Genomic DNA, 14,591 nt, shown 5'->3' with positions numbered 1-14,591 from the left:
TTCATTTGAAATACCTGTAGTTAAAATGACTGGTGTCATCAGGGACGCAACTACATATATTTGAGGTGGATGCGAACATCTCACCGGCACCAGGACATAAACTTGTACAAGTGAGCCAAAGAGCCCATTAGTCTGTGTCTAGAACCTCCTATGAGCTGCAGGTCTGAGGCATTTTCTTAGCATGTTTTCCATCATTCTTCTAGTTTGATAGGAAGCCTAATCCAAACTGGAATTAATAAAATGGTGAAATAATATTGACCACAAAACACTGTATTTGTAAAAGATAAAATTTTTCCTACACAATCCTAACAAACGTTATTGATGTTCTCTTCACAATATTTATTTATTTACTATTAATCTGTTTGTATGATTTGTTCATTACATTGCCATCTATATTATTTTTTGGTCTCAGGAAATGACTGAGGGATGACGACACTGATGTCTTGTTTTTTGGTTCTGCGGTGTTTCTCTCCTGATCCATTCTGTCTGATATCAAACCCACTGGGTGCCACTGAATGTCGCCGACACATTTATTTTAATGCCCCTATTAAACGTCACTGTGATTGTTTAGACTGTGTCTTCTGACTACCATCTGTATTTTTGCCAGAGGTTTTATTTCTAAGGACGGTGTAGTATCGGGTGGACAGTTGATAGCGGCTCACCGCGGTAGCGTAGTGTCCGTCTCTAGGTAACCATGACAACAGCGTCAGTTCGTGTGGAGGGAGGAAGGGGGTCTTATTTAGGTCCCGCAACGACTATTTAGCTGATCTTACTATTTCCCATGTTTTGTTTTGGTCATTATTATTAAACTTATTGTTGAGATGTGTGTAATAGGTGTGTCTATCAGAAACCATTTAGCTAACCAACACAACAGCTAAAGATAAAATCAAAACTGTCAGATGACTTATTTCACAATAATAACTCAGAAATATAGTTTGGATGTACAGCCATCTATATATTCTTTCCTACTTACGGAAGGTTTCTGTTTATATAACAGGTTTGTGGTGCCTTTGTATTCTAAAGAAAGATATAAAACTTCAGATATGTCGCCACACGAGATATTAACATTCATGGAAAAACCTTCTGACATAACCTTATATTAAATCAGAGTACGCAGCCACCGTGAAAGTCTTACAGTATTCAATTATGCCGTAACTGATCAGTACAGTTTTGCGTGTAGGTAAACTTTGCAAACTTTTGCATTCCTAAAAAAGTTTTTGTAAAAAAGTTTTGCGAGGTAAAAAAGTTTTTAGTAAATTGCTAAAGTATTACGAGAATAAAAGTTTTAGGTAACGCATAAAAGTATTACGAGGGAACGCAAAAGTTTTTAGAGGAACATAAAAGTTTTGATAGGTAACGCTAAAAGTATTTACAACCATATAAAAGTTTTGCGAACATAAAGAAAAAATACCTCACCCTCTTCATGTCCCTAGGGGTTTTTCTCCGCTCCCTGTTGTCGAGGCATCACTACAATTCAAATTTAAAAGAAAAAAAAAAAACGCGCCTTAGCGCGTTCTCGAAGGGCCGCTGCCCAAGCTACCTGTGTGGGAGGGGAGAGCGGGTGATAGGAGGGGAGGGGCGCCTAATCAGTGCTGTTCCTCTCTTATTGATCATTTCATACACTAACAGCTGTTAAGAAAAAAAAAATCCCCACATCGTGTTTGCGCCCCCTCTAGTGCAGCGCCATTGATGATGAGTCATCTTTAATGCTCTTTTCTCTCCATCTCGCTCTACAAGTTTTCTTTTGAGATGGTCATTTACTCCCCTGTAGTGAATCATTTCTATCTTGACTCATTTTAGATCAAGGCCCAACAATAACCCAGCCATTTTCCATTTACTTATAGAGTCCAAGTTATGGTTACTGTCTTTGCATTTAAAAGAATGTATGATACTATGTCCTCTAAGACAGTGTTCCCCAACCACCGGACCCCGGACCGCTACCTGTCCGTGGACCAATTGGTACCGGGCCGCGCAAGAAATAATTAAATATGTCTGTTCTATGTGTTGAGTCTGGGGGAGCTTTTATTTTGAAAATCCTGAACCGGATGCTGTCAGTTACGTCTTGAGCGCCAACATGCAGCAAAATGTGTAAGACATCACAACACGTCCCCCCGCCCCTCACAACATCCTCACAACATCCCCACCACCACCACCCCCAAGACACAATGGCATCGGTCTCGAACCTCACAAGGAAGGGTTGACCAGTAGCTGTACTAAAAAGGTTGGGGACCACTGCTCTAAGAAGTTCCCAGAGGCGTCTGGAAGAGAAACAGGCCCACGGTATTACAGATACTCCACCATACTTACCATTGGGCTTCAGCTGCTTTTCCATGTATCCATCCTGTTATTCACATAAACCCCAACTTGAATGTTTGTTGCTGAAAAAGCTCAAAATAGTCGAAATTATCTACACATCTGGTTCCAAACAAAAGGGCTAGATTATCTCAAGCTCCCATGTTTGACTCTGGGAGCCCAGTTTCACTTAGAAGAGGTGTGCGAATCGATCCAAAGTACACATAATATCAATATCAATTTGGTATCAGTATTGGTTTGGAACTAGCGTGGGAAGATCGATACTTTAGTTTCAGATTCCAGCTTGAAATGTTTGTTTATTTTTGTGCTTTCTCAATCGCACCTCAAAAATGATTTTTATTTTGATTTGCTCTCAAATGATCTTTTTTTCCAGTTTATTTAGGAAAAATGCACGCAAAATACAAATTACTTATATATCTTATTAAAGTATTTTATAGACATGTAGAAACTTTGAATTATTTTGTTCAAACCTAGTACAGAATTTGCACAAAGAAAAAAAAATAACACAAAAACACCAAATTGTCAGAAGTTTGTGATATATCAAACAAATAAACTCTTGGTTCTTGGGGAAAATTCCAGCAATCAGAGAAAGAGAAGTAGTTGTCATGTTCCTGCAAGACAAGACTACAACCTGTAGCCCACTTTCCTCCTATTTTCCACTTATTCCAGCTCAACTTCGGTCTAATATTTGGATTAATTGCTCGTTTAAAACTGTGATCATCCTCTAACCGAACAACAATCGCGTCTATGTCCTGACGTAAGCACAGGTTTACATCTGTCCAGTAATCCCAGTGGTCGACAGCCCGCGTGAACTGATGATGCGCGCGCGGAGGTGCGAGTGCGGAGAGCTGCGCACGCGGCCGATTATCGGATGGGCCTGTGATTGGTCGACGGGGAGGTTGCCCGAGAGCCTGCAAAGAGTTTAAAGTGCTGCAGGAGAGCGCGACGTGGTCACAGACGACACGAACCTAGCGGAGCGGGTAAGAGAATCATAAACAGAACCACGAATAGGGAGAAGAAGAAGAAGAAGAAGAAGAAGAGCGAGGAAACGAGAGAGATGACTCTACCGACGGTGCGACAACTTTTCCTGCTGTGTTTGTTAGGGATTTTTGGATGTTTGAGCACAACAGGTAAGCTCAGAGCGACAGGGTTTTTCCAAACGTAATTTTTAATTTAATTGTAATTCGTGTTTCAATGTCAAAATATGGACTGATAACCTGTCCACGGTATTTTATAAAAATATTCAGCAACACATGAAAACCGCGTTTCAATAAATCCATGCTTATATAAATATATATATATATATATATATATATATATATATATATATATATATATATATATATATATATATATATATATATATATATATATATATATATATATGTGTGTGTGTGTGTGTGTGTGTGTGTGTGTATATATATATATAAAAAACAAAAAAAACAAAACAAGAAATTTTAGAACAAAAAAAGATTTCTCCCAATTAGTGTAAAATATAGATTGCATTATATTAAAATATTAAACCAAAGAGAATTAATGAAATTGGATTAATGAAAACCATATTTAATGCCCACTTAAAGGTTGTTATTTTTTAAAGGTGCTTTTAATCTGACAGACAAGCCTCATCCAGATGTAGCCTATATTCACTGATTATGGCTAAATTAGCATGGGGGTAACATAAGAAAGCTGTAAAGATTATACATGGTTTATATTAAATATGAGACACATAGCATGATACTAATTAAAGTGTATCATTAAAATTACAATGTAGAACAATTCAGAGCTGTGCAGCATGCAGCCATCTTCTCCAAATTCTGTTCAGAAGTTGTTTAAAGTTACAAACAAAAACCAAAAAGAAAACAAGTAAAAGCCCAGCGGTAAATGTGTGTTTAACAAAAGTAGAGGTGCAAATCTATGACAAGGGGCAAACATAAGAAGTGGAAAAAATAATATCGATAGGCTAATGTTCATACAAAATATTTAATACAGGTGGTGAAGGAATGGTAAATAATATTTGATCATTATTGTCTATAAAATATGATTTCTTTCCAACTTGGTGTGCCTTTTTACTTTTATGACACTAATCAATATGTTAGCCATGTTTAAAAACAGTACTGAAAATTTCATGCCGTGAGAAATTTCGATAAACTTTACCAGCTGCACAAGTAACACTTAAAAAAAATACAAACAAAAAAAACAAACGATTGAAATTATAGACACCCCAGAGCAGTCTTTAAAGTATATATTTTTGATCTCAATGAGATTAGATAAATGCTAAATAAAAAAAATAACATAAATTGCCAGGATCAGAGGCTTAGCATTGTAGATGTGCTTGTTTAATTCTTAATTTAAATATAGTTTGAATGATGTGTAGCCAGTGTTCAAATCGTACACAGGTCTAATAGAGAGCACTGCAGCTAATCACAGTCTCTACAACACGTTTTGTTCTTCTCTTTCCCTCCCTTCGGCTCCCTTCATAGTAAGGGGGCGGACTTTGCAGGAGCAACAAGTCAGTGTTATTGTGACATTAAGCAGTTTAGCCACTGGGGGTCAGCTGAAACCAATTTTTAGCTGATGTTCTGTTTGTCACTAATGATTAGATTCCCCGTAAGAGTCTTAATGATCCTGTGGATTTTTTTTTTTAGTTAGATTGGATTTGAAACTGCTGCTTAAACGTCCCCTCATTTCGCCTGAAGCCACACAGAATTACCCAGTCTTTGATTCTCCAGGAAAGTGTGCAAATTTCATTTTAAAATGACTCTAATTACATTTTTGGAGTTAATTTCTACGGGACGAATTAACAGTGCGCTGCAAAGGGCTGGAGATACAGTGATATTTTTGCTTCTCACACAATGTGATTAGCGAATGCTAACTTTATGTGTCCTGTTTGTCCAGATGCCAGTCTTTTTGGAGAATGGCGGGACGACACCGCATTACGAAAGGTAGCAAAATAACTTCTCTTCATCCACGTCTTCACTACACCTCATCAATCCTTTTTCAGTCTTTATGGGTATTCGTTTTGACATCTCGCAGTTTTTGCCATTTCCTTCTACGTTAATGACCCTACAGCAGCCATGTTGTTTAATTATCACAAACTAAAAGTCCAATTAAATACAAAAGATCACACTGATGTGTAGCAGCCAGACCAAGATGAAGCAGTAGTGACTCTGAGCTGTAATTAAACCTATGGATTTTGCTCTATGTCTCCAAAAGCATACAGTTATTTTGAATACTATATTGTATTCTTGTATTCCGTTACGAAATCCTAAAGCCTCTTGCTGTTTGTCCGAAGGTGCGAGGCGTCCAGAGCGACGACATGAGTAATGTGTTGTGGAGAGACCAAAATGAGGTGAGTCGACATCACAATCGCTTTGGACTCCCCGAGCGATTGGGCTGCCGTGATAACATTAAACATTTAAGATTGAAGAGAAGAAGAAAAGATTGAGCACCGCATTTCCCGTCAGCGTCAGTTCCCGAAAGAGCGATGATGTGTTTTCCTCTCAGCGATAATGTGTGCCGATGATGCCATTGTTCACCAAACTCAGAGCACTTTTTCTGCAAATGGTTTCCGGGATCAGCTGAGGAGTTTCTGTCAGTGTGGATTTCACGACATCCTCCATTTAAAAAAAATTTAATAAAATCTGTGATGCAGATTTTACTTTAGGAAAAAGAAACGTAAGGAAGACGAAGAAAGGTTTCGGAAATGCGTCGTCGGTTTTGGGTTTCGTTCAGTTCAAAGATGCCAAAAGAGTTTCAAGTGGATTCTCTTTTGTGATTTTACAAACAGAACAAAAGGGTTTAAAGAACAGAAATGAAATATTTCTCAGAAACCAATATCTCTTGACCGGAAACAGGGATAAGTAATAGAAATTCTTTGTGATAAAACTGACAAATTGGCTTTTTTTCACAAAAGGGCCACCCCCTGACACAATGGCACCCTGGGCGGTGAGCTGTGTCTCCAACACCAAACAGTAGAAAATAACTACTTTGTCGTAAACTAGCTTAGAGGAATTGGATGCTATCATTTTTTTGCAGATAATCTGCAGTTCAATTCCTGGTGAAAACTTTTTTTTAACACTTTTCCTGTGTCATCTTTGTGCTGATTCACTGAACCCAGCTAAAGGTATTTTGAATATAACCACTATTCCTACCAGTTTTTCACCTCTCTTCCCCCACGGCTCTATGCAGTCTAACTCAAGAGATCGTGTTCAAATTAAACAGCTTTTACGTCCAAATCAAAAGGTGTCAGGGAATGAAATGGACTCACCCAGCTTTGACATAAAGTAGCAATTATCTGAAACGTTTATCTTTAGCTTGCTGGGTTTAAAAAAAAGTTTAAGAAATGTTATAATCCTGGCATTTTTCAGGGTCAAAGCTGCGTAACCAGTAGCTTCAGTTGATATGTTGTTCATGCCCATCTAACGCCGAGGTCGACCTTCGTCTTTATGACGTAGTGAGTTCAGCCTGTTCTTGTTTTTTAGCACTCGGAAATGATGAGCATCCAACATTTGTGGTAAAACAAACAACAACAACAAAAAACAACTGGCAAATAATCAAAGATGGGACGGTGCAGAAGTAAAACACGTAGAGTTGGTAAAATGTGCAGAACTACTGGAAGTTATCATAAAACACGGAAAACTGTAGAGATAGAACATGCAGAAGTACAACAACCTGGATAAGCAGATAACACCTCTGAATTTCTCTCTATGCCTCTTGTATATTTGTTCTCTAGAGTTATGACAGGTCATTTTATAACATTGTTTTTTCAATTTGTATTTCTGATGGTAATCTGTTTATTTCCTTCCACAGGAGCAAGTCCAGAATATTTTCAAAAGGGTAAGATTTTCTTTGCAAATTTGCTTAGTTTTATTACATTTAACCTATAATTTGGATGGTAAACAGCAGCATATAGTTCAATATAGATGTTTTGTTTTGGTTTTTTTCTTTCTTCTCCGCAGTTCCTGTTTCATTACTCCAAAGCGCGCAACTCTGTCGGAGCTGTTCAACAAGAGGTGAGCAAAAAGATGGCCGGAAGAGTCTTTGACTCTTTAGCTATCGATGCGCCGTTTCTCATCCCACCGTGTGCGTAGTCCAGCACAGCGTCTCACTCGGGTCCAAATGTGAAGATGCGAGGGCGGCACCGTTTGTAAAAACAAGTCCCATCACACACACGAAGCACATGTACATCCATCCATCCATCCATTTTCTTTACACCCTTCTTCCCTAATGGGGTCGGGAGGGTTGCTGGTGCCTATCTCCAGCTGCGTCCCGGGCGAGAGGCGGGGTTCATCCTGGCAGGTCGCCAGTCTGTCGCAGGGCAACACAAAGACATACAAGACAAACAACACACACCTAGGGAGAATTTAGAGAAACCAATTAACCTGACAGTCATGTTTTAGGACTGTGGGAGGAAGCCGGAGAACCCGGAGAGAACCCACCATGCACAGGGAGAACATGCAAACTCCATACAGAAAGACCCCGGGCCGGGAATCGAACCCAGGACCTTCTTGCTGCAAGGCAACAGCTCTACCAACTGCGCCACTGTGCAGCCAGCAGATGTACATTATTTATCATATTCAGATGTAAATTTCCTCCTAGATGTTCACTTAGTCATTTAAAAATGTAAAGAAAATTGGAATCCAAGCACAACTGCTGGTCGTAAAAATCACCTGCTAATGCAGATTAAATTGTTTAATTCTGTAAAAACAACACTCAGGGGTGGGAGCAATAATTTAGCCCCTTTATTCCGTCTGACCACGACTAATGACCTAATCTCTGTTTCTTGTTTAGTCCCACTCAGTTCACCCTTTGATGCGACTTTCGCCTAAATTATCCCAGAGGAGAAAGAAGAAGGTTCTGCTTCTGGTGAGAAAAGTTTTCACTCATGCAGCTCTGGAAAAAAAAAGAAGCTCAAAGCCCACTGCACTGAACCTCATTGAAAACGTCCTGGTTCTTCCACCAAATATTGATTTCTGAACTCTTCTTGTGTTCAAACATTAGTATTGTTGCTTCTAAATGAATATCAACTTGTTTCCTTTGCATCATTGGAGGTCAGAAAGCGCCGCATCTTTTTTTCGTTATTTTGACCATTTCTCATTTTCTGCAAATAAATACTCAATTTTTGCTTGTAATTTCAGAGACAGGCTAATAGTTGATAGAATAAAAGAACAATGTTCATTTTACTCACAAAGAGTAAAATTAGATAATGGAGCGGCATGTCTTTTTAACTCAACTCAGAAGCCACATCTCTACTCATAAAAAGTAATTTTATTAAAATTCTGAGTTGTCCCTTTAATAAGAACAAAAAGGGAAAAACATTGTCTACGATAACTTATCACTCTGCAGGCCAGTGGATGTTAAAGTCCAGACACCGTCAGGGAAAAGGACTCATTCCATTATTTCTCCTCTGCCTTTAAAGACTTAACCTTTCAGGCAGAGAAGAAGAAGAAGTGATTAGAACGGAGCCCGAATAAATCGCATCAACTTCATCACTGTTCTTGTTCATTGCCTGCTCTCACTGACATTTCTCTGCCTCTCGTTACCTGCTGCTAATTGAACAGAAACTCCGAGACCTGCCGGAGGGAGTGTTGTAAAGGAGGAGGAATCTGAGAAAGTCAGGGGAGGAAATGACACGCAATGAGGAGGAGGAGGGGAGCAGCTGGCAGCTCCGGCCTGGATGAAGAGTCTGCCGATACCGAGCGACAAGCAGCATCTCTTGCTCCGGACGGAAACGTTTAATTTTTTTCCTGAAAAAAAAAATTACTTAAAAAAAAAAAACAAAAACAAAAAAAAACAACCGTTCTGCGATGACGCACCGGCGTCTCGATGCTTCCGAATGTTACCGAGTTTCTCTCTAAAACAAGATATAAACACTTTAAAACGCTCATCAGCAGTGACTTTTTTTATTTCAAAAGAGAACTTTGGAAACTAAATGTGGCAAAAAGAGGGAACGTCTAATTAAAGGAGAATGAAATGTATATGTACATTTTGTGACATAATTACCATGTAATAATAATAATAATAAAAAAAACACAGTTAAAATTTGTGTCTAATAGTTGTGTAAGGTTACAAAAAAAGAAAAACAAAGGTCTGTTGTTCCAGCAGAGTGGCCTGCCCACGTGGCTTTAATCAGGACTGAGCTCTAGAAATAATAAAAAAAGAAGATAATATATGATAAAGGAGGTCCTGCTCGGTTCTTTAATGTTCCAAAGGCGTTTTCCTCTGTTGGGAGTGTTTTTTGATTTGGCGTTTCTTTAATCGTCCTCGTCCTCAGAGCCGCTGTCCTTCCGCGTCGGAAGTGAACTTCTGATTGACGACATCAGCTTGTCTTCGATTTGTTTCCTGGGGTTTTCTTCCAGGTCGGTCTTCACTGCGCCGGTTTCCGATAACCTCCACTCCAGCTCTGCACACAGAGCAAACAATGAAAAAAAAAAAAAAGGAAAAATTTCACGTAAAGTTTCTAAAACTATAAAAGGAAATAGAAAAAGAAGGGAGCGAAAATTTTCAAAACTGCACAAGATTCCCAGAGTCAAGAGTTTATTTCCACTTCAGATTTACAGGAGAGAGCATCGGGTGCAGTTACAGTGCGTAGAGTCAAATGCTGTGCTTCTGTTCCCTAGCAACCCTTAGAAAATCTTTCTGGAGTCGGAAGCTAAATAAAGCATAAATAATTTAGCTTTCGACCTCGGCTAAACCCAAAAAAATAAATAAATAAAAAAAATTTTGCCCGACCTTCGACCTTGAGGTTCATGCCTCCGAAGACGAGCGGGCCGATGAACTGGGCCTTCATCTCTCCCTCGAAGTAAACAAAGATGGTGGGCAGGTTGCGGTCGGGGTAGTTGGGGATGCAGGTGGTGGAGATGGATCGGAGGAACTTGGTCTGAGGGAACTTCCTGGCCAGGCCGCTCAGGTGCTGGTTGATGAGGGTGCACAGAGGGATGCTGGGCCGAGACCAGACGAACAGAGAGGTCAGCACTGAACTCTGAACTTTGTACGAAAATATTCATGTCAGGATAGTCTGAAGAAGCGGTAAACAAAAAGAAGTCGGGTCACATTGAGTTACCATAGGAACACTGACTTGTTTTAAGCTTGTCTCATCATCTATAAAACGTTTGTTTTTGGGTTTGATTTCTGGTCTTTTCCTAATAATTAAAGTCATCGTAAAAAGCAGCTTTGAACTGTTTCTCCTTCTCCTGTAATGTCTATGGTTTTAAAATTTAAAAGATATTGTCAGCCTAAATAGTTTTGTTATACGCTGAATTCATTAGGTTAAGACTTACAAAATAAAGTGTTCCAACGTGGTTCGAAAATAGGGAAACAAGGCATTTGAATTTTTTTTTTTTGCCGATCACCCGTCTTTAAAAAGCCTGGCCAGTTTTGGAAGATACCAAATTTTTTTTACCTGAAAAGTTTCTAAATATAGAATAAAGTCATTAAGTTGGCAACAGTGGGGTAATTACTGCTAATCGGGTGAGTCCAGACGTGCTGGGCGATACGGACTTCAACTTTTATCGTAATACTTTGTAGCACTAGTGTGGCAATGATAGAAATGACAATTAAAAACTTCTTTATTGGATAAAGATAATTATACAAAATAATAATAATGACAGGTGAATAACATAAAAAAATAAAACAAATATTAATCATATTTATTGTTGTTCTTGTGGGGGGGAAATTGAGGAGAAAATAGTAAAACTAACATTTTTGTCTGTTTTTGTGAACTAACTGAAATTTATTGTGACGACGATAAATCAAAACTCTTATCAGATGAGAAAACTTTCACAACAAATGATAAACAACACAATAAATCCCACCTTTAGTGGGTTGGTCTGTCAGTCAGCCCTCTCTTAAGGCAGAAAAGACGGAGACAGAGGCTGATTTTCAGACCTTTGCAGAGCTAAATAAGATCAGCTGATAAGAACTGTTTGTCATGCAAGCATCAGAAGATCCGATCACCCATCGGGACAGATTTATCTGCGCATCCCTCCCGGAAGCAGACCTACATCCACTGTCAGCTGACCTACAGGTTGACCTACCCCTGCTTGTAGAGGTGCAGCACCACCCAGATCCCCTCTCCAGCCTTGTTGACCTCCTTCACGTAATCCTGCCCGGAGATTTCCCCCAACTCTCCGAACACGTTCTTCATCTGGACCGCCTTCCACTCGGCGAGACGTTTCTGTCTGAAAGGAGACCCGGCTCGTCAACATCCCTAAGACGGAGAGATCTCCAGTTTTCCAGATCCGTTCACGCGATACGAGAGCTCAAAGTCATTTTTACTCACTTGTACATCTCCATGGCGGCCTCGTCGTCTTCGCCAAACTCGTCCTCGTTCTCCTCGAGTTCTTCCAGCGTCATGCTCTCGTAGGTTTTCACTGCGGAGACAACAATGAGCGACCGTTTACATCTCACTTATTAGTCGAAAACAAGTCAAATAATAAAACTTTAATAAACATACGGTGGCAAATGTTTCTATGATACTTAATAATCAACAATAATTGACACTAATACTCATACCAACAGACTGCTGCTGAAGGGCGACTTCCTCCTCTTCATCATCTTTAGGAATCTCTTTTGGAGGAAGGATGCCTTTCTTCCTCAGGATATCATTCCACTCCGTGTCTTCGTTCGGGTCCTTCAGATAGAAAAGAGTGGAGAAGTTTGCTTTGTTTCTCAATTATTTTGACATAGTAGTAATAAAAAAATAAGCTGAAATTCATATACGAACGCTGAAACATTTCTGTTTCACATTTTTTGTTCCATACTCACCGAAAAAAACACATTATTGTTCATGAATATTGTTTGTTTAGCTGTTAATAAGATTCAGGGAGATGAATTGTCATTTTTAAACCGTCTCTTTAATTAATAATGTGGTCGTTCTTAAAAGTTCCTATAGGCTGAGATGCCTCTATGCTAGCTGGGTGTCACAGCTTCGATCTAAAATGTCGTAAACTTACATCCAGAGCTACAGCTGATCACAGTGAATCGCATCGTTCACAAAAAGTCAACCGGATTCATTAGAGAACCATAAAAAGTTGAGCTAACCTGCATTTTGACAGGTAAAGAGAGTCCCTTGAAATCACACCACCGCTCTTCTCCCTGAAACGGAAACAGAAGGAGCTCACGTTGGGTGATTCCGGAAGAAACCACAAAACCCAAAACTGCTCCAATTAATGCCATGTGTGTTGTTTAATTCTAAAATTCGGCTAATTTCTATAACTATGTTCGTATTGTGCTAGGTTATTTTTTTTTTTATTGCTGCACAGTTCTGTGTTTTTCAGTTGACAATATCTGGAACTATCGCTTTAATAGTACGACAAAAATAAAGGTGACACCGACTTCCTTCGGAGCTCAATATGACCAAATAAGGCGTGGGAGCGCAACATTCCATGCGACGGCGCTGACAGCGAAACCAAACAGGTGTTACCCACTCTGACACACAGATGCAGACAAACCGACATGCTTTTTAATAGTTCGTCTGATACGGTCACTCTATATACAACTGAAGAAGACTGAAAAATAAAAAAGTCAAAAGAAAAATGTTGTTTAGATAGAAACCAGGAGCGTTGTTGGGATCCTGAAAAACAGGTGCCTAAAAATGTCACGCAAAAGTTGGACTTTCGCATGACATTTTATAAGTTTTATGTTATTTGGAAAATAAACATAGGACACGTTGCACAAGTGATTGAATGTCTTATAACATAAACCTAAATAATAATTATTAAGGTAAAAGTATCAGCAGTTGACAAAATCATAAATGTAATATGTGGTATGTTAGCGCCACTTGCTAGCATAAATGTCCAATGAAGAATAGGTAAAAATAAAAATAAAAAATCAATTCACATCAAACAAGGTGATCTGCAAAGGCTGCAGGCTAAGTGAGCATTCAGATCGTGTTACAGAAATTGTGGAATAAAATGGGCGTGGCTGACAACACGTAGATGATTTGGCAAACTTGTCCTATCTCCCAATCCTGATACAGGATGTTCAAATCCAATCAGTGGAAGCTGTGGCGTATATCTGTAACTGTCAGCAGACGAAAGGGTCAACCAGTTCAGCACAGAAACACACACAACACCTAAGGGCAACTTAAGAGACTAATCAACCCAACTTGAATGGACTGTGGGAGGAAGATGGAGTAACTAGAGAGAACCCAAACATGCATAAGGAGAGCAATGCTAACTCCACACAGAAAAAACTGTGTGGAGATGCTACCCATAGTGCTTTGCAACAGTTTTTCTTTCATACAGATAAACTTTCATACTAGTAAAATCTGTTTCTCCAATTGTCAAGTTGATTTTGTTTCATTGATGGAAAAAGTTTTAAATATAATTTTTTTAATCACAAAAGTATCAGATTGTAAATCACATATTTTTGGCTGTCATCCAATGACCTGGCCACACTGATAAGTACGAATTAAATATGATTTTGAAATTGGCATGCACTTGGCAGCCTCTTATAGATAAAGGCAAAGCAGATGACATAAGTTGTGGGAGTTAATTAGCTCAACAGACAACCTTTGGGTTTTCCTGCAGTGCTTTGTAATAATTGTAAAAGTATTATTATCACAAAATCGTAACAGGATGTTGTGGCTTAACACGCTTTTCGCCTTTCTTAGAATACATTTCCAGTCGGAAACATTTTTACTTCTTGTAGTTATAATTTCTGATTTTAATCTATATTATGCAGCAACTCACAAACACTGCATTGTCAGCTACGCTATACGGCTAATCTGTTTCGAACTAGACAAATATTTTTCACATGCGTTATTGAGCTTAATTTGTACAGTGATCTTTGTGTGACAATGAGGAAAATAATACAGTGAAAATCCAGTCACCGAAGGGGCAACAAATTTTTATTTTCTATTTTTATTTTTTAATTGAACAAACTGTATACAAAGACTCGATGAGGTGAAGGGGCAACAAATCTGAAGCGGAACTGGCGAAAGGAAAAGTCGGTGGAATGAAAATGATATGATAAGAGAATGAAGACCTATCACTCTGACTATGTTTTAGGAGCCACGCATAAATGAACCTTCAAAACGATGGACATTTTAAGTAATGGCTTTTCCAACTTTTCAAATTTCGCATTGGTTTTCAGTTATCGCATAAAATTTTTTATTAATATTATTTTTAGCATTCCCCCTGTTCTTTTGTCTGTGCTGTTGGGAAGTTTTTGGCCATAATTATGCTCTCATTCTTTTTAAATCTATCTCAACCCCAAATACAATTAACTATTACATTCATAATCATGGGTTGTTAAACAAACTGCTCTAATAATAA

General features: G+C 38.8%; 2 protein-coding genes across 2 annotated transcripts; one reads left to right on the top strand and one right to left on the bottom strand.

Moving 5' to 3' along the window:
* Positions 1–3,221: 3,221 nt before the first annotated feature.
* Positions 3,222–9,348, top strand: nms (neuromedin S). The gene is made up of 7 exons (XM_044132888.1): positions 3,222–3,443; positions 5,209–5,255; positions 5,606–5,662; positions 7,123–7,149; positions 7,272–7,325; positions 8,104–8,178; positions 8,874–9,348. Exons 1-7 carry the CDS (start codon positions 3,371–3,373, stop codon positions 8,904–8,906), a joined length of 366 nt encoding a protein of 121 aa, XP_043988823.1. The 5' UTR covers positions 3,222–3,370; the 3' UTR covers positions 8,907–9,348.
* A 55-nt stretch (positions 9,349–9,403) lies between these two features.
* Positions 9,404–12,492, bottom strand: pdcl3 (phosducin-like 3). The gene is made up of 6 exons (XM_044132889.1): positions 12,355–12,492; positions 11,827–11,944; positions 11,594–11,684; positions 11,349–11,492; positions 10,045–10,253; positions 9,404–9,715 (listed from the first exon to the last, which is right to left on the bottom strand). Exons 1-6 carry the CDS (start codon positions 12,487–12,489, stop codon positions 9,567–9,569), a joined length of 846 nt encoding a protein of 281 aa, XP_043988824.1. The 5' UTR covers positions 12,490–12,492; the 3' UTR covers positions 9,404–9,566.
* Positions 12,493–14,591: the final 2,099 nt, after the last annotated feature.

Source organism: Gambusia affinis, linkage group LG11, assembly GCF_019740435.1.
Source record: "Gambusia affinis linkage group LG11, SWU_Gaff_1.0, whole genome shotgun sequence".
NCBI classification, from domain to species: Eukaryota; Metazoa; Chordata; class Actinopteri; order Cyprinodontiformes; family Poeciliidae; genus Gambusia; species Gambusia affinis.
This window is presented reverse-complemented; position numbering and strand designations above follow the sequence as displayed.

Excerpts from the sequence above, each read along its gene's own strand:
- pdcl3 (XM_044132889.1), bottom strand. The coding sequence starts at position 12,489 with ATGGCATTAATTGGAGCAGTTTTGGGTTTTGTGGTTTCTTCCGGAATC. Across the intron at positions 11,945-12,354 it reads CTTTACCTGTCAAAATGCAG|GACCCGAACGAAGACACGGA; the intron begins GTTAGCTCAACT and ends TTCTATCTGAAG. Across the intron at positions 9,716-10,044 it reads CATGAACCTCAAGGTCGAAG|AGCTGGAGTGGAGGTTATCG; the intron begins GTCGGGCAAAAT and ends CTCTGTGTGCAG.
- nms (XM_044132888.1), top strand. The coding sequence starts at position 3,371 with ATGACTCTACCGACGGTGCGACAACTTTTCCTGCTGTGTTTGTTAGGG. Across the intron at positions 3,444-5,208 it reads TGGATGTTTGAGCACAACAG|ATGCCAGTCTTTTTGGAGAA; the intron begins GTAAGCTCAGAG and ends CTGTTTGTCCAG. Across the intron at positions 5,663-7,122 it reads TGTGGAGAGACCAAAATGAG|GAGCAAGTCCAGAATATTTT; the intron begins GTGAGTCGACAT and ends TTCCTTCCACAG.